The 27254-nt window shown below is 46.3% G+C and overlaps 1 protein-coding gene and 1 long non-coding RNA gene across 3 annotated transcripts in view; one reads left to right on the forward strand and one right to left on the reverse strand.

The window, feature by feature from the left end:
- Positions 1 to 27254, forward strand: part of LOC307205126 — a 449333-nt gene that overhangs the window by 126003 nt on the left and 296076 nt on the right. The window lies entirely within an intron of this gene.
- Positions 1 to 27254, reverse strand: part of LOC307204694 (transmembrane protein 132C-like) — a 254340-nt gene that overhangs the window by 8767 nt on the left and 218319 nt on the right. For both annotated transcript variants that reach the window (XM_079956509.1, XM_079956510.1), the window contains exons 5-8: positions 23912 to 24055; positions 5397 to 5602; positions 3853 to 4126; positions 1628 to 1819 (exon numbers count right to left, since the gene is read on the reverse strand). In XM_079956509.1, the coding sequence (XP_079812635.1) occupies positions 1628 to 1819; positions 3853 to 4126; positions 5397 to 5602; positions 23912 to 24055 (816 nt within the window). The remainder of the gene's footprint in view (positions 1 to 1627; positions 1820 to 3852; positions 4127 to 5396; positions 5603 to 23911; positions 24056 to 27254) is intronic.

Genomic DNA, 27254 nt, shown 5'->3' on the forward strand with positions numbered 1-27254 from the left:
AGCCAAATCTGAGAATAATAGGCTACCAGCGGTGAATGGCTTTGCCCTTCCAAATGGAAGAAAGGAACATGTTTCACCTGCTCCTCTCCTCTCCCTCCCTCCCTACTTTCAATGGAAGTGAAGTCAATTGGGGGTGGGGCTTGAAATACAAACTGCAGTTAAAAGAGCATCTCCCCAAAATGTCTTATACCTTTCCCCACATCACTGTTGCCTGCCATGTATCCCTCTCCCTTCCAGAGCTGCCAACTTGAATAAAATATTTTTTGGGGGGGCGGGGAGCAGGTAAACCCAACCCTGCATAATCAATGACATGACACAGTGCACACACAGCATTTGAATGGCAATGCCCATCAACTGCAGAAGGGGCAGCAGCACCCTCAAATATTTTATTAGGGAAGGTGAAGACCCTTTGGCTCCCATGCCTCCTTTTCCCTGGTAGTGGGACAAGGGTGGCAGCCCCTTTTCCTCTTCATTGGGATACCATTGCTGTTAGGAGTTTAGTTAGGGCTCTTGAGAAAATTTATTTCAACTTGGCTCCTAAGCCCAGTAGAGTTTATTGAATCTGGGAGCCCTAGAGAATGTCACTTCCCAGACCTCCTTCAGCCTGGAACACTACTACCACCACCACCACTAACACCCAAGCAACAGGTAAGTTTGGAGAAAGAAAAAGGGAAGATGGCAGGATAAGGGTTCATGGGATGGGGGTTGGTTGGAGGGAAATTGAGATGCTCAGAATCAAATCCTGGGATCTTCAACAAATCATGTGCTTTACAACTGAGCTGTGTTTCATTCTGAGAGACCAAGGGATTGTTTTTTTTAAGCACCTGCAAGGAAATACTGAAGCAAGCAAGCAGGCATATTTAGGCAAGCCAAAGAGAATAGCATCACTTAAATGCTACTTTAAAATACCTTTTTAAAGACCCTGACAACCACAGATAGCAGTTGAGCTCTCCCCATAGATGTGCAGGACTCTCAGAGCAAGGCTTATGAAACAGGGGTCCACAGCTCAGCTGTAAAGCACATGTTTTGCATGCTGAAGATCCCAGGATTTGATTATGAGCATCCCTATACAAAAAGGTCTCAGGATGCCATCCTAAGGAAATAAATCTTATGCAGCCTTTGGAGATCCAATATCTATGAGAAGAGATTGATCCATGGTCAAACTTGGTATATGACAGATTTGTGTGTTCAGCTTGCATACATTAAGCAGCTTTCTCCAATTTTTGCTGTTCTGCATTATGTATGACGCAGTCATGTTCTCCAGTGTGATTCCCTCTCAAGCTTGGTGGAAGACATAACAGGAAGAGGCACCACTCAGGGAGCCTTTGCCCCCCCACTCAAGAATTTTCTGGAGCAGAATATGTGTCCTTGCTGGAGTCTTTGCATTTGTAAGATGCACACACAGTATAGTCTTTGTCTGCTCCACACATGATCTAGAGCAATATCTACTGGACATTTGTTTAAAGAGAACCAAACAAAACATGAAAGCTAAAAATCTCAGGAAACAGATTACTGTGTCTCTCCAGAACCGCCACCCCTCCTACAATGGCGGGATTACACATCTTGGTGCATTGCTCCAGAGAACTGCCTGAATAGATAGAACAAAACAGGATTCCACATACTCTACCTGTTTGGGCGTATGGAGCAGCTCCTGGGCCACAGTGACAGCCACAACAGCTCGGTTACTCACTGCACTGGGCTGAAGGAAGAGTGACAATCCAGCTACCAGCTGGACCCCCATATCCGTGATGGTCACCTTCTCATCCAGCACCGTCACAGTTTTCTCTGCCAAGATGGAATCAGACAGCGGAGACAATACCTTTGGGAGAAGCCAAAGGACAACAAGGAATCTATTTAAGATGGGGTTAAAGAGCAATAGTCACCCCTCCCCAAATTCCTTATGCAAATTTATATTTTCTCATATGAGTATTTCAAGACTCCAAACGTCTCACAATAATGTCTATGGCAGGGGCTGGAGAACCAGCATGGTCGTTGCTAGCACAATTTTATACATCGTTGCTGCATAAGTTGGAAACAGGACTTTGGTGATGGCTAGTCTACCTACCCCTTAGTGAAACTGTGAAGAGGGCAACCAAACACCTTGAGAGGTATGAAGGACTACAGGTCAATGGCAGAGCCATCTGCTTTATATCAGTGGTTCCCAATTAGCTAAGTACTGCAAACCCCGTTTTTCAAAAGCCAATCCATGGATCCCCTACTTTGACAATTTTGATATCTCTATGGTAGTTTTTGTTATGTGAATGGTGCCTCAGACCCCCTGGGTGGGTTATGCAGACCCCCTGGGGGCTGTGGACCACCAACTGGGAACCTCTATATGACAAAAGGGCCCATCCATGGCATCACCAAGCACGGTTGAGGAAAGACTCCCAGCATCACCAGGGCTGGGGAAACAATGCTAATGTAAACCAGGGATTGGCAACTTGTGGCAGTCCAGATGTTCAGTTGCAATTCTTGCCTACCCAGACAGCATTACTAATGGTCAGGAATGATAGCTATACACCAGAACATCTGTAGGGTCACAGGCTCCCCGCCCCCATTGTAGACCATAGTAAGTTAGACAGACTAAAGGTCCAAATTGGTATAAAGCAGACTCCTATGTTCCTATCAGGCATGTTGACTTGTCACTTGTTGGTATCTTTTGCATACAGAAGATCCCAAGTTCAAACCCCAGCATTTCCTGGTAGGTCTGGAAGAGGCCCTGTCTGAAATTCTGGAAAGCCACAGCCATTCAGTGCTGACGTTGACAATACTGAGCTAGTTGACTCCATACAATGTGGCTTCTTAAATTTAGGCCTAGAGTTTTCAACTAGGGGAGGGGAGATTGAGTTCCAGCTTGTTGCCTGCTAGCAGAAGCTGTATTAGCCAGCTGCAGTACCTTAGAGAGAGGTATATTTAAAAAGAGGTGTTGTACTACTGCAAAGCAGTAAAGATGGGCCCAGTTTTCTGGTTCTGGGAGCTGTAAACATCATTTGAATGTATGGTAGATAAGACCATTCAGCTGAAGTTCTGGCTTAATGGGGTCAGGACATATGAGGGAGAGAGCCAGAAACATCCCTTCTGGAGGGACTCCTTATACATAGATAATTCAGAAAACCAAGAAAGCTCAGTTTCTTTGCTGCTGCTATTCATGGATCAGGCCCTGAGGAAATAATATCTATGGCCAGAAGGGCTTCCTGTAGCTGTTGGAAACAGGATAGCAGGGAAATCTTGCAAGGCTGACTGTCTTAAGGTACAGGGAACATTTGCTTGAATCTGAGTTGTCTGGGCTCTTTGGGGAACAAACATACAACATGGCTTTTGCCCCAGTGAGAGTTACCATTTTCAGTTTACCCTTTTCCATTCTGAGCAGTCTACTGAGGGCCACAGGACAGTGACCAGCAAGACCAGAGGCAAAAGTGGATGGGGTAATACCTTTGTATGGTAGGCTGGTCTCCACACACACTCACAACCCCTCTGGGTCCTCCATCCAGACAATGAAGAGGCATTGTCAGTGTTCAATGACACATTCTAGCTAGGCAGAAACACTTGCTAGCAGAGCCCGTGAGGTATGTGGTCTGGAGGGAGGGGGCATGTGCTGGGCACAGTACAAAGGGCCAAATAGAGAGGCCTGGAGGGCCATATTTTGACCCCAATTTTGAGGTTCCCCACCCCTGCTTTTGCCCATGCTCAGAATCTGGCAAGGCACAATGCCCAGGAACCATGCTACTAATTCAAGGCATCTGAGGAAGCTTCAGCCCTGCCTTTCTTGCACAATAATACCATGCAATGGGATGCTCTCACACCTAGGTGCAACCACAGCAGCTCAAAAGATGGCACCCATTGTTGACTGACCTGGACCATTGTCATGCCGACTTCCTGTCCCACCAAGACTTTGCCCCCCTGTAGCTGGGCCACGCGAGGCTTCTCTAGCTTCATGAAGTCCGTCACCAAATCCGTGATGTCAAACTGCCAATCAGATCCTAGCAAATAGGTGAGCTGTCCCCATGGGCTGGTGTCCTCAGCTACAAACTGGGTGAGAACCCGCACCATGGCGTGCTGGTACTGGAGGGTGCAGCCTCGTCCTTTCCGCTCATCTTCGTCCTCATCATCACTCTCCCTTGTAGGTCTGAAAGATTATTATTTCAACTTAACATTCATTCCCAACCAGCACAGATATCTAGCAGGTGTGCCTCATGTGCACAGATGTGCCTTTTATGAAGAAAATGCACCTTGCAAGCATATGAAGCAAACTCTTGCTTGGAGAAACCAAAGAAGACCAATACGTTCTATTATGGTTGCTAGATCATGGTCAATGCACTTTCTCATAAGGCCCTAGTCAATGATGAGGTCCATGCCCAGACAAGAGAGTTTAGCTCAGTTGTAAAGCACATACATTGTGTACAGAACATAGGAATTCCACCTGTCTCCCTCAAACCACCCTTTCATCACCCAAGAAATTAAGACTGTTACTTTGTATTATTTCCTAAAACCAAACTTGGCAACAGCAAGGGGGTTGACCCCAAAGGTAAGTGAGGAACAGAGAAAGATGTCAGACTGCGTGAGACCATTGGTCCTTCTAGCTCATCATTGTCCACACTGACTGACAATGGTTCTCAAGGATTTCAGGGAGGAGTCCTTCCTACCCCTACCTGGAGATGCCGGGGACTGAACCAGGGTCTTTCTGCATGCAAAGTATGTATGTGCTCCACCTCTGAGCCATGGCCCTTCCCCAGAAGGTCTCATGCTCAATCACTGGCATCTCCACTTAAAACAACCCGTTCACAGGTTGTGGCAAGGACTCCTGCCCCAAACCCTGGAGAACTGCTTGCCTAGATAGACAAATAATCTCACCTGGTATAAGACAGCTTTGTACGTTCCAAACTGGGGAAGGGATATAACCCTATGCCATCCTCATGGATTCTCTGTTGCCATGCCATTGCCATAGACCATGCTCTTCCTCACCCTCTCCTGTCCTGTGGATTGGCAATGTGGGGAGGCAAGGGGATCTCTTCAATGGAAAGAGGGTGGGGGCTCAGAGCTTCTTTCCTATTTATTACATTTAATACCATTCAGCTTTCTGCGCTTCAAACTTTGAAAGCACTACAGGAAAAGTGAACTGGGGTGTGTGTGTGTTGAAATATAGATGGTTAATTTCCCACATGGTGCTGGTGGGGGAGAGCTGAGTCCCTTCCAAGCTTTGTGTCTTCCACCGCTATCTCTCATGTGCTAATCTTCCATAGCAGTTGGGAAAGTTTAGCTGTGTGAGATAGCACCTCAGCCTCTTCAGATTCCCTGGTCTGTTGGGAGGTCATCTCCAAGATTCTGAAGAAGGAAAGGCAGGCTGATACATCAGCCTGGCTTGGAGGAGATCAAATGCATTTAGCAACAAAACTCACCTCTTGTTCGAAATGATGGGAACTCTCCAGCCTTTTATTTGACTAAGCTCAGTGTCTGAAACATCAATCTGAAGAGGCAGGCGTGGCACCCATACAGTAACCTGCAGAGGAGCACTCAGGTACTGGTAGGTGAAGTTCACCACTGCATTCACCTTGCCTTTCATTTCCTTGCCGTTGACATAAACATAGTCACACCTGTCGGAAACCTAAAAGAAGAGGAGGGGAAAGAGAAGTATTTAAGGGTGACACCAGTGGGTATGCCATTTGAATAAATGTAGCTGATTCCCTCCAGATATTCTAGGATGTAAATTCTTTTTTAATACAGGCCTTTACAAAAAACCTGAGGGTGATGGGCACCATCTTAGAAGCAGTGTTCGTTTTCCCTATCATACAAGAGGAGGTGCTTCTTATGAGCATCTGAGAAGGCGTGTTCCCTGTTATACAGAAGGTAATGCCTCTTCTAAGATGGTGTCTACAGCAGAGGTGGGAAGCTGTGAAACCAGGGATGATAAAACTGTGGCCCTCCAGATCTTGTTGGACTCCAGCTTCCATCAGCCCCAGCCAGCAAGGCTAATGGTCATGGCCAATGGGAGCTGCAGTCTGATACCATCTGGAGTCAGCCAAGTTGGGGAAGTCCAAGCTGCAGCAGCATCATGTGAACATGTGTGAACCTGTATCACAAATCCATAACACAAGGTTTGCAAACCACCCCATAACATCTCTCCCCCAAACTCTTGTATCCCCCTTCCTTCCTTGGGGCTTGGGGTGCCGAAGTTCTTATGTTGGGGGAATATTTATTGAATTTTATAACAAATAATGGTACAAATCTCAGTCATCATGTTATTTACAATTATTCTCCCTCCCTTCCTCTGGACTTCCCTCAACTGCCGCTCTGCTGAGTTATTTAGTTTTATTTATCATATCCTGCTTTTCCTACACAAAAACAAAATCCCTTATCATTTCTCTGAAATATCTGTTACTCAAATGAAATTGTGAAAGTTTATTCAAATCCTGCCAGTGAATCCATTCCATTCTGTTGTTTCTGCGAATAAACTGTAAATGGTTCCCAGACTCTTTTGAAGTCCTTTTTGTGCTTCTCTCGTAGTTTGTCTGTTAGCTTAGCCAATTCTGCACAGTTCATCGTCCCTGTATCCTCCTTCCTGGTGCACAGAGAGTTCAATCCTGCTTCCTGCAATATCCTCCCCACCACAGTGAGCCAGCTTTGAGGGTGGGGCAGTGTCAGGGGACTGCCATCGGAACAGGGGAGGAGGCAGGGGGGCCGCTGGGATACAGAGAGCCTCCAAAACTCCTGAGGAGCAGTTCCTCTTCCAGCGGTGGGAAAAGCCACACCTCCAGTGGGGAAGTGAGGGAAGGGGCCAGCCAAGCGAGGAAAGGGCTTGAGGATGCTGCTGAGAGCCCCAGCGCCTCACCTTGCCGGGCTGGCCAGGAGGGACACATGCCACTTCCGTTGCCCACCTTGCGCAGAGGGGTGAAACACAAGGAGGGGAAGAGGAGGTTTGGGGTGCCGAAGTTCTTATGTTGAGGGAGAAGGGGCCACTCCCAGATTCTGCAAGTGACTAAGACAGACATGAACTTTGTAGATCTGCACTGTAAATAGTTTGCACAATAAAACCTGTAAATGACAGGTCGGAGTTCTGCCTGGTTACTCATGAGCAACCACCATCAGCACCTGACAGGCAGCACCACCCACCTGCCAATCACCAGCTGTCAGTATGATGTCAGGTGACTGACAGGTGCAAGGTCCAACCCACCCCTTAAAGTTGGCCTGCCAGGGTGGGAGGGATAAAGACATTGTCCTCTGGGCCTGAAAGGCCTTCTGCAGTCCAAAGCAGCAATGCCTCCGAATACCAGCTACTGAAAATGGAAAGGTGTGAGAGTGCTCTTGTGCTTAGGTTGTGCAAGTGGGTTTCCCAAAGGCGTTTGGTTGCCTACTGTGAGAACAGACTGCTGGACCAGATGCACTACTGGACTGATCTGGCAGCTCTTCTGATGCTGCTATGTTTTTACATTCATAGGTTCTGCACCCTGCTTCATGACATGCTCAGTGGTCCTTAACACTCCCTCTGCTTCCTGTGATCAGGTGTGAGCGCCATTGTTTATGTAGCTAAAATGTAGCATAAAATGCGATGCATTGGCAGGACAGGAGCAAGGAAACCTCAAGGTTTGCAGAAGTACAAAATACTAGAAGAAAAAGCCAAAGAGGGGGTCTCTCCCAGCCATTGAGCACTGAGCATGTTCAGTGGTGCTGGAAAGCTGCCTGGCAGTTTGGAGAGGGAGAAATGGAAGACGGAGAAGGGGCAGGAGAATGCAATGGAGTCTCACGAACAGGAGTCCTCCACGTTGCAGCATTCTGCCATGAGTCCCACTTGCTTAGCATAATCTCCCCTGGCCTTCGTCATTACAGTTAAGATATTATAAATCCCCACAACAGCTTGATATGAAGAATGGAAAACCAAGTGAAAATAATTTCCTCCACAATAGCCCATTATCTGTTTATAAGCATTTGCAATACGTTTAGTACGATGAAGCTATTCTCTCCTCCCCCATCTCGCTGCCTCCCTTCCCTCCAACGCTGCAGTGGATTTATCATTAGCATGTAAATACTGTCCTGAACTACAAGCATGCATTAGCATAGTCAATTTAAGAGTTATATTAGTAATCACTTCTTTAATCAATGTTGCAATTTACAGACCATTGAGTTTTCTCATTTATTACCTTGCTGAGTACAAGTGGGAGGGATTTTTTTATACTATTTTTTAAAAAAGAATCCTCTCTAGAAGATATAAATCATTAAGAAGGATGGGGATAGGATGAAGTGATGCTGCTTGATAAAGTCGTTGTCATAGTAATTCCTAAAGGTGTCATAAACGTTGAGGGAAATCTTGCAATGCGTTAATCATGCCTAAAGTGGTCTGCAATCGCGGAACCTTCTGTGTTACTAAGGACAGACCAGAATGTTTGCAGAAATTAACCAGCACGCAGCTTCAATTCCCTTTATGCTGCGTGGCAATCCCACCCACCTCTGAAAATGTTTTCATCTTCTTTAAATGAGGACCATTAGCTACCAGAAGGAGATTCTCTCTCCCTGCCTTAAAGTTATATGAACCAGGGCTAGGTGAGTGCTACCAGATGCATCCATGCAACTAGCATTCTGAGAATCTTACGTTAAAATGTAAACATGAATCCCCAAGTTTCTAGGCTAGGAGGTTGACCCTGCCTGTAAAAGCTTCATGAATGAACAAAGTTTAGTATGCTGCTGAGCAAAGTTGTCGCACAGTCTTCTCTCTGGAAGTTTTCTATATGTGAAAAGTGTGTGTGTGTGTGTGTGTGTGTGTGACAGAGAGAGAGAGAGAGAGAGAGAGAGAGAGAGAGATTCTGCCTAAAGGCCAGTGTAGTACAGCATAGTAAAGTGACATTATATGTGCCTGCTAATTGTGAGATTTTTGATTTCACATCCCAGTTCGAATACTAGATCTAATTTTGTACCCTAGTTTTGTGGATATACACATCACATCCATTAGCTCTCCTTGTAGTTAGCATTCATACAGCTCTTTCAATGTTTGATGCACATTATCACTGCAACCCACACCATAGCCCTGCAAGGTAGGCTCCTATGATCATCATCATCATCATCATCATCATCATCATCCACATTGCAAATGGAGGAGGGAGTGTCAAGCTGAGATAGAGTAGATTGCTAAAGGCTGGGATGAAGAAGCTATGGCCCTCCATATGTTGGACTACAACTCCCATCATTCCTAATCATTAGCTATGCTCGTGGGAGTTGGGGTCTAACAATATTTGGAGGGCCATAGGTTCCCCATCCTTGAGCCCAAGGCCAGGTAGGCATTTCACAGAGAAGCTACCTTGCTAACCAGTGGTCTTCAAACTTGGATTTGCTGGACTACAACTCCCATCATCCTTGACCAAAGGTTAAGCTGGCTAGGGATGATGGGAGCTGTGGTTCAACAACAATTGAGAGCCCAAGGTTGAGGAACACTGCCCTGTGCACACCCATCTCTATGCTCCATCCAGGAAACCAAAAGGCATGATCAGTGTTCGAGGACATATTCCAGCCAGGCAAAAACATTCAAGGAGGGGATGCAAAGCTGGGACAGTAAGCTGCATTAGGCCTGGAGAGAGGGGGCATGGCTGGGGAAGTATGGCCTGCAAAGAGTCTCATGAGCCAGAGAAAGAGACTTGGGAGCAGCAGTTGACCCCTGAGCTTGAGATTCCCCACTTTTGGAAATGTGACAACCTGGCCTCTCATCTCCCACCCACTCCAAGACTAATGGCTGGTGTGGGATGCTGGTGATGTTTTGCAGAGAAAACATCTTGCAGAGGAGGTGGGAAATGTTTGCGATAAAACTTTCACCTTCAGGTTGACCTGCCTGTACTGGACACCCGATATATGATTTAACGTTATCTGTAGCCAAATGCTCTGTCAGAATCAGAACAAACGTGCCAGCCAGCCAAGGCAGGACAAAGCTGCTGTGACAAAAGACAGCCAGAAAACCTGCACTTCAAAAAATGGTTCTGGGCTAACATCCAGGCTGTTGTTTTCTCCTGCAATGACACTGCTGGCCCATCTCAATGCTAGACGAAACAAAAAAGCTCACATCCTGGAGAAGTGAATTTTGCAGCCAAGCCTCTTGTATTTTTTTTAAAGGAGGCATGTGATATTACTTAGGGACGCGGGTGGTGCTGTGGTCTAAACCACTGAGCCTCTTGGGCTTGCCAGTCAGAGGGGTGTCTGTAAAAACAGCCCACTTTACAAAGGCAAAATGTCACTTTTGTTTCTGGCCCCACCCACCAATGGCATGTGACCGCCAGAAGCCAGCCCAGATAAGAATGTAGCTCTCAGGCTGAAAAGAGTTATTTTATATTTTAAAATATCTATCAAAAACAAAATGCCTACATATACCTCTGGGCACCAGCAAAATCACCAAAGTATGCAATTTTCAATTACCCATGCACATTAGTTCTGACTTTAACTAGTTAATTGTACTCTCAGAGATACTACCAAAGCTATTCATTATTTTTATTAATTATGGTACATATGTTTCTGCCTATTAGTGAATCATCTGTGCACAAAGCTAATTTAAATCCCACTTGCTCATGTGCAAAACCAGAAATCTTCTCTTTCTGTCTAATTGCACATGCCAGTAGTTCCAAACAAATCAAACATCAATGGAGCAAAAGGGCAGCCCTGCTTTGTACCTCTTTTCAAAACAAACAGATCTGAGAAGATTCCATGTGCCTTTACTTGTGATTTAGGAAAGAGGCATCATATTCTAATCCACTTTATAAATTCTCAAGGAAATCCAATTTTTCCAAAGTAGCAAACACAAATTGCCAATATATCTTGTCAAATGCTTTTTCAGCATCCAGGGAAATAAGTGTCGCTGGATTTATTCAATAGCGTTGGTGCTGACCTTTAAAGCCCTAAACGGCCTCGGTCCAGTATATCTGAAGGAGCGTCTCCTCCCCCATCGTTCTGCCCGGACACTGAGGTCCAGCTCCGAGGGCCTTCTGGCGGTTCCCTCACTGCGAGAGGCCAAGTTACAGGGAACCAGGCAGAGGGCCTTCTCGGTAGTGGCGCCCGCCCTGTGGAACGCCCTCCCATCAGATGTCAAAGCGATAAACACCTACCTGACATTCAGAAGACATCTGAAGGCAGCCCTGTACAGGGAAGTTTTTAATATGTGACATTTTAGTGTATCTTTCATCTTTGTTGGAAGCTGCCCAGAGTGGCTGGGGAAACCCAGCCAGATGGGCGGGGTACAAATAACAAATTATTATTATTATTATTATTATTATTATTATTATTATTATTATAGCTGTTTAAGGCAACCAAATTGGGTACCAATCTTACATAGTCTGCTCCCTGTCTATGCTTAATAAAACCCACTTGATCCAAATGTACTACGGCTCTTATCACTGGTTGGACTATGTGCCAATTAAGAGGGCAGAAGTAGAACCAAAGGGTGGAAATGGCAAGGAAACAGGCTTTAGTTAAACCAGGGATGTGGAAGCTCAGGCTCTGGACCTGAACCTGGCCCTCCAGATCTCTCTGTCTGACCCATGAGATTCTCCATAGGCCACAGCCCTCACCAGTAGGACCAGCATTTTGGCAGAGGAGATGAACCAAAAAAATGCCACCTCCCCACCAGGGAAGAAGTGGCGAATGAAGATCTACATTGGGGAAAAGGGGGTGAATAAATATCTACATTGGGAACAAGGGAGGGAATCTCTGATGGTTGAAGTGGGAATCAAAGGCAGTGGCAGGTGAGGGGAGGGGGGAGGCCCACTCTGAATCATGTCCGGTGAGTACAGAGCCCAGGAAACCCCAGAGGGGTGGGAGAAGACCAGCAGTGCCTCCCATTCACCAAGAAGCTGCTGTAGTTGCAGGGAGAGGGAGTGGCTGTTGAGAAGGAGGCAGATCTGGCCTTCAAGGAGCATGTGGCAGCGGCAGCAGGAAATGCATTCTTTGGAAGCTGGTTCTGCTGCCCTTGTGGATCCTGCCACCTGAGGTGATTGCCTTGTCTTGCCTGATCGGTGGGCTGGCCCTGCTCACCAGTCTAGCTTCATACCCTCTCTGGGTGCATTTGCCTGGCTAGAATGTGAACCTGAACTATGATGCTTCCTGATTTTGGATGTAGGATAGAGAGGGGTGCAGGAAGTGAGCTATTGGACAAAATCATGGCTCCACCCACCTCTGACCCTAGCCCCACTGGCCAAGGGTATGTGGTCCACACAAGGTTGCCCAGAAAAGTTATTTATCCCTGGCTAAACATTAGGAGACATTTACTAATATTAAGAGCTGTATGGCAGTGGAAGATTCTTGCCTTGTGAGGTTCTCAGAAGTATCCTAGAAGGAGTTGGACACCAACTGCCAAGGATATTGTTTGCATCCTGTATCAGAAATCTTGTCTCGTTACAAGATTGGGTTGGACTAGATCAGGGTTGGCTAACTTGTGGCCCTTCCACTGAGCAACTGCCTCATGCATCTGATAGGAACATAGGACACCTGCCTTATCCCAAATCAAGCTGTAAGTTCAGCTGGCTCACTTTTTTCTATACCAGGGATACTGGTGTAGGAACCTGTAGCTGCTGAAGGGGTCATGGGAATTGGAGTCTGGAAGGACACAGGATAGCCATGCCTGAACAAGGTGACCTCCAAGGTCCCTTCTGGGTCCAGAATCCTATGCATAGTAGCAAGGGTGGAGAAGCAGGAGAAGGTTCAAGTGACCCAAAAACAGGTGCAAAATCTGCATGATTCAATACTGGAATAAATTTTAAACCAGAATTCTGGAGGGATGGTTGGCAGGAGAACACATTGAGCCTATGAAACAATACAGGCATTGCACAAGGAGTATCCGCGCTTCCTGGATCAGGATCAGAGAGAAAACTAGTGACTTACTGTTACAATGGATGCTGTGCACACACCATGTATTTAAAGCACATACCCCCCTCGCAAGAATCCCAGGAACCATAGGTCACCTCTCACAGCGCACCAGTTCCCAGCACTCCTAACAAACTACAGCTCCCAGGATGATTTTTGGCAGGGTGTTTGTGATGTGACATGCTTAAAATGGATGCTGTGCACGAGGAAATAGAGCTTAGTGTACAGGATTGGAAGCAGGCTGGTAAGGGAAGCTGTCTATCCTTTCTTTGAGACTTTCCACCTCAAAGGCCTCACTTGACGCCGCTTGGGAAGGATAGCAGCCCTGCTGTGTCCTTTCCCTCTATTATCCTGGTTCTTCTTCTTCTTTTTACCTTGTGAAATGTTTTGGGGCTTTTAAACATATTTTGATATTTGCCATCTAGAGAGAGATTTGCAATCACCTTTATGTAAATCCTGTGCTCTGCTGAGCAGAGAGATGGGCATGGCATTTTTATTTTTATTTTTTGGCATTTTCAGGTGCTCAATGTGACGCTCTCTCAGCACTTTCCTTGATTATCAAAGTTGCACTGCAGCCACTTTTCCAGAGCTCCTTCTAAATTTCAAGGAAACATTGGGGCGGGAGTGGCGGTAGTAGCAGGCGGGCGGCGGGAGGGAGATAAAGCATAGAAGAAAAGAACGGACCTAAGCAAAATTTCCAAAATGCTTTTTCTAGTTTCCTTATTTCCTTTCCCTCCACTTCTCTTCCCCACCCCATTAGTTTACTGGCACCTCTTGTAACAAAGGCCGTTGCATTAAACCTCCAAACAGCTTTGTCCGGTGATAAATCACACTCTATCAAGGTGACTGGTGCAAATTGCTGGGAAGAGTCTAACCTTGGTCTACCTGAAAGCAGGCCAGTTGTTGTTCAGAGGTACCCTTAAGTACTGGGATGCTAGAGGCAGGATGCCAGAAAGCTGGGAAGAGACAAATATCTCAGTGGCAGAGCTCCTGCTCAGCAAGCAGAAGGTTTCGGCTTCAGCCCTTGGCCTTTCCAGTTCAGAGGCAAAGGGAAAGGTCCTCAGATTGAAAACCTGGAGGAGTCTGCAGCTGTTCACGGTAACTAACACCAGCAGCCAATTGGTTACAAAGCTAGATTCAAAAGGCTGTAGCAAAGATAGCACAAATTTAGCATCACTCAGTGGTATACTTGTTGCATGCAAACAAAAGCACCTTAGCAAACAGTTGTGCAATAGATTGCACAAGCATTATGAGCTGGAGACATGGCATCTCCCTTGCCATCCCAACTGTTTGCTTAATTAGGGTTTCTAAAGCCCTAATTAAACATTTTAGCCCAGCCCGATTTGGGGCTGAATTCAGGTGTGTGGTTGCTGGGTTGGATCAACCAAATCCAGGGGCTGGGGTCAGAGACCTGGGTCCTGGGCAGGGCCGGATTTAGGTTTGATGAGGCCCTAAGCTACTGAAGGTAATGGGGCCCTTTATATGTCCCTTTATATGTTCTCATCCTGGGGCAAAGTTCTCAACTCAAGGTTAACTCTTCCAGTTAGCGGAGTTTGTAACCTGAGGAGTTTATAACCTGAGGCATTTGTAACTCGAGGTACCACTGTGTGTGTGTGTGTGTGTGTGTGTGTGTGTGTGTGAGCAAACCAGTGACATTTTTGGGAGCAGGCTAGCAGGCAGGGCCCATTACTTACATCATAGGAGCCTACAGAACACAAAACACTGTTGCTGCATGTAGGTTTTGTTTTATTTGTTTTTTATTTTATATTTTGGAAATGTACATCCAGTTTTTTCCCCTTTAATTTTTTGGGGGGCCCCCAAGAGAGTGGAGCCCTAAGCTATAGCTTGTTTTGCTTATACGTAAATCCAGCACTGGTCCAGGGTGGGGGGCAGGCACTCTGCACAGCCCTAGCAGCACCCTCTGTCCCTATGAGATTCCCTCATCAAGTCCCAGATATGTGCTGTCATTTTGCGTTTCAGCCAATGAGAGGTCAACCTCATGTATGGCATCTCAGACTCTTCCTCCACTCCTGTTCATACCAGTTTGTCTTGGAGAAAGAAGGTTTCAAAGGGCTATGTGCAGTACCAGCTTCTGAGGGACCAGCCTCCTTTTCACGACACACTGTAAGTCTCCTGGGCATGGTCTTAATTAAACAGCCTGAGATCTAGAACTCCTCAGGCCTTAAGAATGCAATAATCAGTTTCTCTTTAGGGGAACAAGTGGGAAACCATGCCTGGCCTATCAATGTAGTCAGCTCATGAAGGCTCCCTGCTAGTCGCAATATATGGAATGAAATGCAGCCCACAGAACGAGGTTTCAAATTTAGCACCTGTCGCCTTCCCAGCTTTCAGCTTCAATCACAGGGAATTGGAACAGGATAAAAAAAAATGCAGTGTGTGTTTGAAGGAGGCATATTAAACCAAAAGTAGCTAGTAGTTAGGCTTTGTTAAGAGCTGGCTTCACATTATTCATTAAACAGAAATCATTATTTATTAAACAGAAATAGAAGGAAATGTCCACCAGCAATATGGCTTGTTTCCCCCCCCCCTTCCATACCTAAAAGCTGTTGACAGTGCTGCTTGCCACTAGCCTGCCTTTTAAAACCATCTACTCCAGAGGTTGGGACGCAGGTGGCGCTGTGGGTTAAAGCCTCAGCGCCGAGGGCTTGCCGATCGAAAGGTCGGCGGTTCGAATCCCTGCGGCGGAGTGCGCTCCCGCTGCTCGGTCCCAGCGCCTGCCAACCTAGCAGTTCGAAAGCACCTCCGGGTGCAAGTAGATAAATAGGGACCGCTTACCAGCGGGAAGGTAAACGGCGTTTCCGTGTGCGGCTCTGGCTCTGGCTCTGGCCAGAGCAGCGATGTCACGCTGGCCACGTGACCCGGAAGTGTCTCCGGACAGCGCTGGCCCCTGGCCTCTTAAGTGAGATGGGCGCACAACCCCAGAGTCTGTCAAGACTGGCCCGTACGGGCAGGGGTACCTTTACCTTTACCTTTACTCCAGAGGTTGAGGAACAGTTGACAACATCTGTAATTGGACCTCCATGTGATTTCCCTCCCTTTCTTTCTGATCAAAACAAAATAAAAAAATTCCTTCTAGTAGCACCTTAAAGACCAACTAAGTTAGTACTTGGTATGAGCTTTCGTGTGCATGCACACTTCTTCAGATACACTGAAACAGAAGTATGTATCTGAAGAAACAGAAGTGTATCTGAAGAAGTGTGCATGCACACGAAAGCTCATACCAAGTACTAACTTAGTTGGTCTTTAAGGTGCTACTAGAAGGAATTTTTTTATTTTCTTTCTGATGATAGCAATTGAGACCTTTTTGACCAGGGCTGCATTTCTCAAACAACTGAACAGTTAGCAAAGTCAGTTAAATAATGCAGAGAGAGTCCGGGGAGAAAAGAAATCCTAATAATATGTTAGTGAGCAAACTGAACAAAAAGAGTGTGCAGTTTGAGGAGAAAGGAGCAACAGGGGATTTTCTTTCTTCCATCAGGCCTTGTAAATAGCAGGGAGAAAATCAAGTCGGCAAACAGAGGAAAAACTTCCTCAGAGCTGCACAGCCAATCAGAGAACATGCTGCTACCTCAGCAAACATCAGGTCACTCTGTCTAGTTGCTAAGCAACACCTTCATCACCACCCTCTTGGTTAGTTGGCTTGCTGATACGCAATTTTCGGTGCCTGCGCATGCGCAGACACAATTTTCAGCACCGCAGAAGCGAGTCCCTGCACAGCATTGCACCAGTTTAGCACAGCGCCCCAGCGGGCACCTCAATTTGTGGGCCGGTCAAACAACCTCCACAGGCTGCTTCCAGCCCAATGGGCCTTAGGTTGTTGACCCCTGCCTTATAGTATCCCCCCCCCATGGACCAGTTTAATGTACCCATTGTAGGGCTCATTATACAGTGTTACCTCGAGTTACAAACGCTTCAGGTTACAAACTCCGCTAACCTGGAAGAGTTACCTTGAGTTGAGAACTTTGCCCCAGGATGAGAATGGAAATCATATGCTGGCGGCGCAGCGGCAGCAAGAGGCCCAATTAGTGAAAGCACGCCTATAGTTAAGAGCAGTTTCAGGTTAAGAAAGGACCTCTGGAATGAATTAAGTTCATAACTAGAGGTACCACTGTATAGTACTGTTTTTGAGAATGATGGGCAACCAAAATATATTATGGTTTTCAATTTTTACATGGTCCACAAAAGTTAGAGAACATCTGAACTAATTTAATGACCACATTTCTTTCTTAAGGAAATGAGTAAAATATGTATCATAGGGTGTTTTTCTGTTGTTGCTTTTTTGGGGGGGAGTGTTCTTTGTGGACGCATTGCTAAAGTAAACATTGCTTACCTGATATGTGCATTAGGAAATGGGGAGAGACATTGTGATAGGTTATGAAAACATTTTTGCCCCACCCTTCCTTGGAGGAGCTTGGTGTGATGCAAATGGTCCTCCTCCCCATTTTGTTCGCACAACAACCCTGTGAGGTAGGTTTGGCTGAGAGAGAGTGACTAGCCCAAAGTGAGCATTATGGATACACAGGGATTCAAATGTGGGTCTCTGTCATCTTAATCCAGGAGCCTACATAGGGTTGGTAGAGCTAATAAGCCTCAAATCTGCCCAGTGTCAGGGTTCCCAGAGTGTTCTGATACCAACTTAGGAATTTAGTGGCCCAGTGGAATGTAAACTTCTATTTGATCCACGTAAACTTTTGGGCCCTAAATCAGTAGCACTATTTGCAGTCTAAGGTCTGTTTCCTTCCAAGAGGACTATCAGAAGTCTGTTCTTCCCCGGCTAGTTGCTTGTTTTTATTTTCTCCCATAACCCGCTGTAAAAATGTAATGTACAGTTTTAAATCCTATCAAACGATCGTCCTGAAAAGAACCCAAGCTAAAGAACTGGAGAGCTGGGCAGCAAGGAGAAAGGAGCAAAGAACAATCCAAGGAGAACAGATTGAAAAAGTTGTGTGTAAATTTGAGTGTCTGCCTATAACATTCAGCATGTGACGACAACAACATTTCTGTGTATCTTCCTAAATGTTTCTGTGTATCTTCCTAAAGTATGAGAGAAATTGCAGATTTAAAGAGTGCTGCTCAGGATGGGGGAGGGCTGATAGACATTTACTCTGGAGGCATGCAAATATCGATAGCAACATTTCTTTTTGGGTGGGTGGGTGTGGGTGTGTTCCAGAGATGCCATACTGTGGGATTTCCCCAGCTTAGCACAAGAGTGGAAATCCATTGCACAATCTCTTGCACAGAGTCTAAAAATGCTCACATGCTTTGAAGATGCTTGAGGTATTGTGAAGACCTCTAGGTTACCCTCAGCCCCTTCCTGCACCAGGTCAGCAGGAGAAGACAAGTAGGAGATTCTACCAGCTGCCCACCTTGATACATATTTCTTTCTAAACTATATAGGAAGAAACTGTATTTCTTTCTAAACTGTTTCCAAAATAATTTTACTTCCATAAGGAGTTGCTGCAAATGTGTGCGACTCTGCTGTGTGGTGAAACCCAGAACTGCCTGTGGCTGCATCTCAATGAAGTATGAAGTACCTTCAGACCCTGGGCTAACTCTGCTCATCCAGACTGGTCACTGGAAATCCTCATGGGCAGGAGAGAGTATAAGAGAGCTTCTGCTCCAGTTGAGCCTTGCTTCAGTGACAATCTCACCCTGAGCTCTGGCTTGTTCCACCTGAAAGCACCCTTGGTTACGCCTCAGTCCAGCTTGTCTTCCATCCTACTGCCTGGTTTGCCCATCAATCTTGACTGCTCCTTTAGTCCTCCTTCCTCCTTCCCAGATCACCTTATGCTTCTACCAGCCCTGACATTGCTAGCCTACCATGGCTTCCCTCAACCTGGTGTCCTATAGGTACTGTTGGGCCATCCCTTTTGACCACTGGCTATGCTGGTTGGAACTGATGGGAGCTGTTGTCCAACACACGGTAGTGGCTGGTACCCCCTCGGACTGGTAGAGTGATAACAAGGGAGGCCAACAGTAAGTCAAGCCAGAGCCAATTATAGGCTTAACCAGAGGCAATACTGGGCAGAGCCAGCTTATTCTAGTTTCCTTCCCATCCTCTTCCCTGCTGAATTCTACAAAAGCACTGAGGCTAAAGCACATCTGAGTAATCAGATGTTGGGGGGTATTGCATTACTTTTCCTGATTATAAGTACTACTCTCTCATTTTCTAGTGCTCCTGTCACATTGCAGCACGTATTGCATTATGGAGCTCTGACATTTTGATTTCATGCCCACCAGTGGTCATGGTGCAAAACAACGATGAATATCACAAGACAACGTCACTCTTCCCTGTTTTTTGCACATGCATGCCTCTGTTTCCCCTTGATTCCATGAAAACAGCAGGAAAGAACTGTATGCTGTGATAGTGCCCTAAAGTTCATCACTTTACTCCCAAGATTTTCCACTTTAAAGGGGTTTGCAAATGGTTTCTTTTCTGTTAGCAATTAACATGGAAATGAGCACTAAATTGTCACAAGACTCCCCTTGATTTCCAGAATTGGCATTTAGGTCATGTGAAAGCTCAAATATAACACAGAAATTAACAGGGAAATATTGGGTAAATGAAATGAGCTTCTGTGTGAAAGCAACCTCAGGAGGAGGAAAGTGAGAAAACCGCATGGACTGGCTGACATAGGAAGGAAGGAAGGTATGGGGTGGCAGAAGGCAGATCAAATACATATGGAGAAAACCAGGTTGGGAAGTTCTGCTCTGGCAGTCTCTACTTGTGTTCTGGTCTTTCCCCCTGCCCCCCATAAACCACTCTCCTTCAGCCTTTGCACGGATATAACATTTCCTTGAGAATACCTCACCAATTCAACAAATCAGCTGGCTTTAGTTGATTAATCTGCTAAGAAAGCCAACTCAGCCTGCAACCTGAAAAAAACATATATTCAATAATTTGCATCTGACAAGAGTGTAGCAATCCAGTGCTATTAAGCACTTTGAAACAATCCATCATAACAGCTTGGCGGTGCTAAAGAAATAGCTGAACACCGGTTTTATAAATTATTTCACATCTCTCTCTCTCTCTCTCTCTCTCTCTCTCTCTCTCTCTCTCTCTCTCTCTCTGTTCTCTACCCCCACTCCACCCCAAGGCTGACTCCCCAGATGCAGAGTTTTTAAAAACTCAGCTCCTGCTAATGGGGAAGGAACACCCCCCTTAAACTTAAGAGTGCAACAATTACCTGCTGATCTCCTTAGGAAATTCTCCTCTGTCAGCTTTCTTTTTGTCAAAGTTAGATGCTTCTGAGTTATATGGTGGAGAATGCTTCATTCGCTTTAATTTAAATAGACACACAAATAAACAGGAGAGTGTCTATTTCAGGACTAGGCAATTGGTTCTGGATTTGTGTGCGAGAGAGAGTGAAAGAGAGACAGGGAGAGAGAATTTTGAAATTCCTTATGTGCTGCTTGGAGGAACACTATCCACAGTTTGGGGAAAACAGAGAAACATAGTAAGTTTCCTTACAAACCAAGTCGGACTGAAGGAAAGTTTTGCTTCTGCGCATCACCCTAGAATGTTCAGTTCACCATGAGTTTATGAGACATTGCATCCTGACCTGTTCTTAGTGCTTGGTTGACCACATCTACAGATGAATGCTATATATTAATCATTAGTAATTGTTTAAGTCTTGCTATATTAATCACTAGTTATAATTTAATAAGGAGGTTTCCATGCCTGTCTAGTTCTGTGTTCCCTTTCCCAGCCTTTAATCTATTGGTGATTAATGCTTATATGCAACCTTTACTTTGTACTTGTGTTGACCAATCAGCAACAAGCACATATGTGGCAATGCTGTAATATTCAATAAAAGAGACTCCCCGAGACATGCTCAGGAGATGCCTCCCATATGACACCCACCACTCGTCTGTCATTTATTTCAACCCAACATCGGACAACTGACATATCAAGCTCAGCATTGTCTACATCAGGAGTAGCCAAGATGGTGCTCTCCACATTTGGCTGGACTACAGCTTCCTTCATTCCTGACCATTGGCCAGTCTGGCTGAGACTGATGGGAGTTGGAGTCAAACAACAACTCAAGGGCACCACATGACTGCTCCTGTTCTATCTGCACTCACAGTGGCTCTTTGGGATTTCAGATCCAGCAGCCTATCCCAACCCTTCCTGGAGATGCCTGTGACTGAACCTGGAACCTCCTGCATGCAAATTGTGTTGAGATTTCCATTCCACCTTAATGAGCAGATGTGTGGAACTGTTGCGTGTCACATGTCTGTTTACATTCCAGCACAGCTTGCTGGGAACTTCCGTTGTGTGTATAGCTTTTGCTTTTCCTGGTCTCTCTGAGAAGACGTAGAAAGAGAGCGATGACATGTTTCTTTGTCCTGATTTATGATGAATAAATCTGTAGTTGTAGAATGCTTTCACAAGCCTCACGCCTATTCTGTGTGCACAGTTCGATCTGCTGATAGTGTGCCCTGGCTTTGAAGCTCAGGTCACTGATTTACGTTGGAGCAGAGGGGATGGGTCTTCACAGTGGGACGGCTGCAAGGAGATGGCCCAGCCAGGGCTAGCCAGCTTGCCTCCTTGCCCTCTGCATGTCGACAAAGTGTGCTCTACCACCGTCGCTCTTCCCCATCTTCAGTGGGAGAAGTGTTTTCCAGTTTAAAGGGTCTTGCCTGGTCCAGCAGCCGCTGGCTCTGGTTCTGTAAGGGAAGCTGTGGATTTTCTGAGACTTTCAGGACAGAGTCCTCTGACTCTCAGCAGTATGATGGGAAGTGGTAGCAAGTTGGCTCCTAATGCAGAGAGGCTTCTGGGAAAGCAGGTGAGCCCGGGGTCACTGTTAAGGTCCATTCCCTCTCCCACTTACTCCCAGTCTATGGGCTCACTGCTCAAACCTGGCAGACCTGACCCTTCCTATAGACCTTCTTAGATAGACTACCTGGGGGCCTCAGGTTCACTGGAAAGCAGTTTGAAACCCACTGTGTGATTTGAAAAGCACCGTGCTTGGAAGGCGAGCCCTGCCTAGGCTCTGAGCAAGTGAAGAGAGGTCTGCTGTCAGGGACAGGGGGCAGCCATTATTAATAGACACAGAGAGATCTTCTTGGTGGAACCGAGCTTAGCAAGCAAGATTCAGCTCTTAGTCATGTTTTAGTGCCACTGTAAATATATTTTGGTCCACTTTTAAAAGGTTAGAGACATCATTTGGAGGTCTAGCACGTCTATAGCTAGTGAAGGCACACGTAAATCTAGGCGCAAAGGAGCGATGGGGCTGTCAAGGGCGGAAGCCGAAGTTGGGGGGAGACAGTTGGCAGATCAAGCAGGGACATCAGTTACCTGCTGAGTCGTGTAACTTTTATTGCGAGGAGGGTAGTATTACCAACCTATTGATCAAAGAAATACTTTATGGGACTGGTTTTGTTGGAAAGCCACTTAGAGAAGCAACTGGGGGCAGGCGGCAAGGCTCTAGTCGCTCCCCCTGCCATCTAAGAGCAGACCAGCAAATCTGGCTGTCACATTTTCTGCTTCTTTCCTTGCTACTCCATGGGATGGGTCGTAGCTTAGCAGAAAAGCATCTGCCTTGCATGAGGAAGGTCCAAGATTCATTTCCCAGCATTTCCCAGCTGAGAGAGACCTGAAACTCTGGAAAGCCAGCATGAACAACCTTGAGCTAGATGGGTCAGTGGTCTGACTCTGAATAAGGCAATTCCCTACATTCCGACTTGACTCAGCCCTTTATTCAGAATGATGAGGCCTGGAACCCTACTTTATTTTTAGGGAAAGAACCATGGCTCAGGGCACACGCTTTGCATGTGAAAGGTACTGGGTTTAACCCCCAGCATTTCCAGGTAGGGTTGGGAAGAACCCCCATCTGGGAGCCTGGTGAGCTGCTGCCAGTACAAGATGGACCAGTGGCCTGGCTCAGTGTAAGGAAGCTTCTGAGGTTCCTTGTCTGCCTTTGGGGTCAGAATGAACCTCTTTGCCCTTGCCCAGTCTGGTTTCGGATATCAGTAGTGGCGCTGTGGGTTAAACCACAGAGCCTAGGACTTGCCGATCAGAAGGTTGGCGGTTCGAATCCCCATGATGGGGTGAGTTCCCGTTGCTCGGTCCCTGCTCCTGCCAACCTAGCAGTTTGAAAGCACGTCAAAGTGCAGGTAGATAAATGGGTACTGCTCTGGCGGGAAGGTAAATGGCGTTTCCGTGCACTGATCTGGTTTGCCAGAAGTGGCCACATGACCTGGAAGCTGTATGCTGGCTCCCTTGGCCAATAAAGCGAGATGAGCGCCGCAACCCCAGAGTCAGTCACGACTGGACCTAATGGTCAGGGATCCCTTTACCTTTTAGGTCCAAATAACTTGACTTGTTTACTAGATGACTGAAGGTGTTGCTGGACTACAGCTCTCATCATCCCTGACCATTGACCACGCTGGCTGGAGCAGAAAGGAGTTAAAGTCCTACAATATCCAGAGGGCCGCAGGGTCCAGAATTAAGCCATGGTCTGGCTTAGAGTGATGTGCTGGCTGAGCCTGTACCTGACTCCAGCCACTTCCCTGGCCACTGCTTTGCACTGGGCTCTGGTTGATGGACCACTGGGCTCTAGTAAATATACACATAGATGTTTCAAGTCTGGAGACTGCCCATGCCTGCTTTAGGACACCCTTTGACTTGCTGTTCACCCACTGAAAATGCAGGCAATGCATATATAAGGAGAAGAAGTGTCAGTGACCAAACAGTGGAGAGTGAGCTGGTGGGAGTATAGAGGTTACAGCATTGGACTAGGGACCTGGGAGACCAGGAGTCAAATTCACACTCGGATGACCTGGGTCCAGTTACTGCCTTTCGGCTTAACCTGTTTCATAGGGCTGTTGTGGGAATTCAGTGAGGGCTGGGGGAAGAACCACTGACATCACCTTGAGCTCCTTGGAGAAAAGTTGGAATATAAATGCAAGAAATAAAGTTAAGACAAAGAGCCAGTACAAAGTTATTGACCCAAGAAGGCATGTGGATCATGAAGATCCAATAGCTCAAGAAGCCGGTTCAGCCCCTGGGAGATGCACATTTCAAGGCCACTAGTGGTGGTGGGGTGATAATCCTGTCACTTACTTTGACGACATCTTCAGCAGAGGACTTGCATTCCACGGATTCAGAGATGTCTGTCACAGCACTGTTCTCTTCAATCGACACCACTTTGATGGGGACCGCAACTGTCTTCCCTGTGAGGATCGCAGTGTTCAGTATCTCTGTGTCCTGCAGGGCAAACAACAGTGCAAAAGGATTGCTGCCATTGCTTTGTTTGAGCGGAGCTCTTGAGATAACGAGGAAACCTGAAATGAAGTTCTACAGCTGCCTTGCCCATCCTGGTACTTTCTCAGTGCTGTTGGGCAACAGCTCCCCCCCCCCAGTGACTATTAGATCATGCTGCCCTAGGACATCTGGAAGGAACCAGGTAGGGGAAGGATCCTCTACATCAGCGGTTCTCAACCTGTGGGTCCCCAGATGTTGTTGGACTACAACTCCCATCATCCCTGAGCTCTGGCCTTGCTAGCTAGGAGTGATGGGAGTTGTAGTTCCCATCTGGGGACTCACAGATTGAGAAAGGCTGCTCTACACCTTCCAGACTTAACCAATGTATATGTATTGTATCTTTATAATGTTCTTGTGTGCACTATGGATTTATGGAGCTTGTTGCCACAGGGTTGGCTCCCTAGCTTAGACGACTTTAAAGGGGAATTTTTTGGGGGGAAATGAATGAATTCCTATGCCCCACAAATAACCCAGAGGTGTATTTTAAATAAAAGCACACATTCAACTCAGGTAAAAACACCAGGCAGGCCCCACAAATAACCCAGAGATGCTTTTTAAATAAAAGGACACATTCTACTCATGTAAAAACATGCTGATTCCTGGACCGTCTGTGGGATGGATTGAGAAGGTGATTGGGCCACATCTGGCCCCTGGGCCTTAGGTTGCCTACCCCTGGTCTTGGTTATCCACAGAAATTCTAGGAAGCACCATGGACAGCGTCGCTTTAAGGGAGGGATGGGGAAATGTTTGGCCTTCTAGATGTTGGATTCCAGCTCCCACCAGCCTCAGCCAGCATGAGCAATGGTCAGGAATGACAGGAGCTGCAGTCCACAACATCTTGAGGGCTACCACTTTGGCCACCCTGGACCTAGACTAATTCCCCAGTTGAAACTGCCCAGGCAAAAGCAAGAAAGGACCTCCAAAACTTGAAAGGCAGCTCTTCATGAACACAGTTTCTTTCAAAAGAGTTCTGATCTAAATGAAAAGCAGATTGCTTTTTCATGTAGTTTTATCTTTGTTGAACCCCATCTCCTGGTCTCCCTTTTGCAAAGAACTTCAAAGTTTGCCGGATGCACGTTTTCAACTTGCAGCCCTAGAAAATGAGTGGAACATTTTGCAAAAGCAGCAACAGAGGTCAAAAAGAAGGGATTTTTTGTTTGTTATCGACTTAAATATGGATCAAAGAATGTCCAAAGGTACCCACTGCTTCATTTCCAATTGTTTGAAAGCCATACCCTCCCCTCTAACCCCCACCCCCCCATCTTCGGATGCTTTGCTGCCAGTTTGATTCCTTCCACTGAGGAACAAAAGAAAAAAGAATGAAACAGTTGAGGTGGGAAATGAGGTCATCTCAGGTGAAGTTGCCCTTTGGCTATCATTTTTACCAAAAGCTAGGATATCTTATTCAAACATTGTCATGCACTATTATGAAGCTGCAACCTCTGCCCATTCCCAGTGATGTTCCCACCTACCATGATTGTGTATGCTGATATTATGATTCTAGTCTATTCCTATTATAATTATTAAATATATATTTGCTTGCTGCCTTTTAAGGGGACCCACCAAAGGCAGCACACATGTCTGTGCTTCCTGCATGCCCAAATGGATTTGGTTTGGAGTGGGTTTGCAGCCAGAGCATGAGGGAAACACTGTAGGTATATCCTCCATTTCAACACCACTTGGCATTGGGCTTATTAAGCTCACTCTGTCCTGAAATAACCACCCCCTTCTTCTGCCATCTCCACACCCCTCCCACTTAACCACTGTACAGTTACAGCTGGGTTGGGGGGGAGTGTCTTTCAGCCCAAGGGCCACATTCTGTTCTGGGCAGCTTTCCAGGGACCACATGCCAGTGGCAGGCAAAGCCAGAGGCAAAACTGGATGGTGCTATTCATGCAAATGCTACCTCTGTACAGTTGGCTAGTTTCTGCAAACACTTCTCTCTACCCTCTGCCAAGACAAGCAAGAGGCATTACCATAGATTGATGATACATTCTAGTCAGGTAAAGGCTCTCAGCGAGGTTGTGAATCAAGGCCAGTGGGGGGCTGTGGCCTGAGGAGAGATGGTGTGGCCTGGGGAGAGTTTTGAGGGCCAGATAGAGAGGGCTGGAGGGCCACATATGGCTCCTGGGTCAGATGTTCCCCATCTGTGCTGCAGATTTCTCTGGAAGCAGGTGCTTCTCAATGGGCCTTTTTTTTTGGTAGCTATACCAAAGTTTGCACTGTGAACCATTTCTCTTTCCTATTCCAGGACTTCTGGCGAGTTTACGAATGGGTATTACAAAGCTATGGACTAACTTATGGAATTTCACTGGTTCCATTCCGACTCATGGATGCAAAATGGTCTACTTGTCTTTTATCGTATCTGTAATTAAGACACTTCAATCCCCTGCCCTCGGCTAATGGTTTCATTACAGAAAACCTGCATATGAATGGATTTATTTTGATTAATTACTTTGGGGACTTACATCTGGGAGGAAAGAAATCAAAGGCATGGCTTGTTGTGCTAATGGCTTGCTGAATTTTTATATCCCTGCCCCCAAACACTCCCACATAAACCAGCATCTAAAACTGCAAGAATAGCCAGCTTCAGGAGCATTCATTAAAAAGCATCTAACAGGTACCATTAGCATCATTACAGATGACTGACATTAGTCTGGGATGGGTAACTATTGTGCTAGCTCAACCAGAATACAGGAGTGGGAGGCTAATAGTTCATCTCTGTCAAAATCAATTGTGATTTATTAGCCTAGGAACTGTCCAAGTTCATAAATCATAGGGGTGCAAGAGGAATGTATTTTCCACCTCCATGTGTGCTGCTGGGAATCACAGGTCTGTGTAACATGCATTCCCATTAGTCAAATGGCACCAGAGACCATGAGACAGAATCAAGTAGGTAGCTTGGGAGGAAGAAGCAACATGAAAGAAGTGTGGGGAAAATGGATAGAGAAATGCTTTAGTATCTCTCTCAAAACACTATAACTTGTGGATAGCCAATGAAACTGAATGCTGGAAGATTCAGCGTAGACAAAAGAAAGGACTTTCTAAAAGAAGTGCCATGGTTGGATCACTTCCTGGTGCAACTGGACTTCTCCACGACCCTTCCCCTCTGCAGGGAGGTCTTGTACTTTCACAATGATTT

The sequence above is a fragment of the Podarcis cretensis genome, assembly GCF_951804945.1.
Source record: "Podarcis cretensis genome assembly, chromosome: 16".
NCBI classification, from domain to species: domain Eukaryota; kingdom Metazoa; phylum Chordata; class Lepidosauria; order Squamata; family Lacertidae; genus Podarcis; species Podarcis cretensis.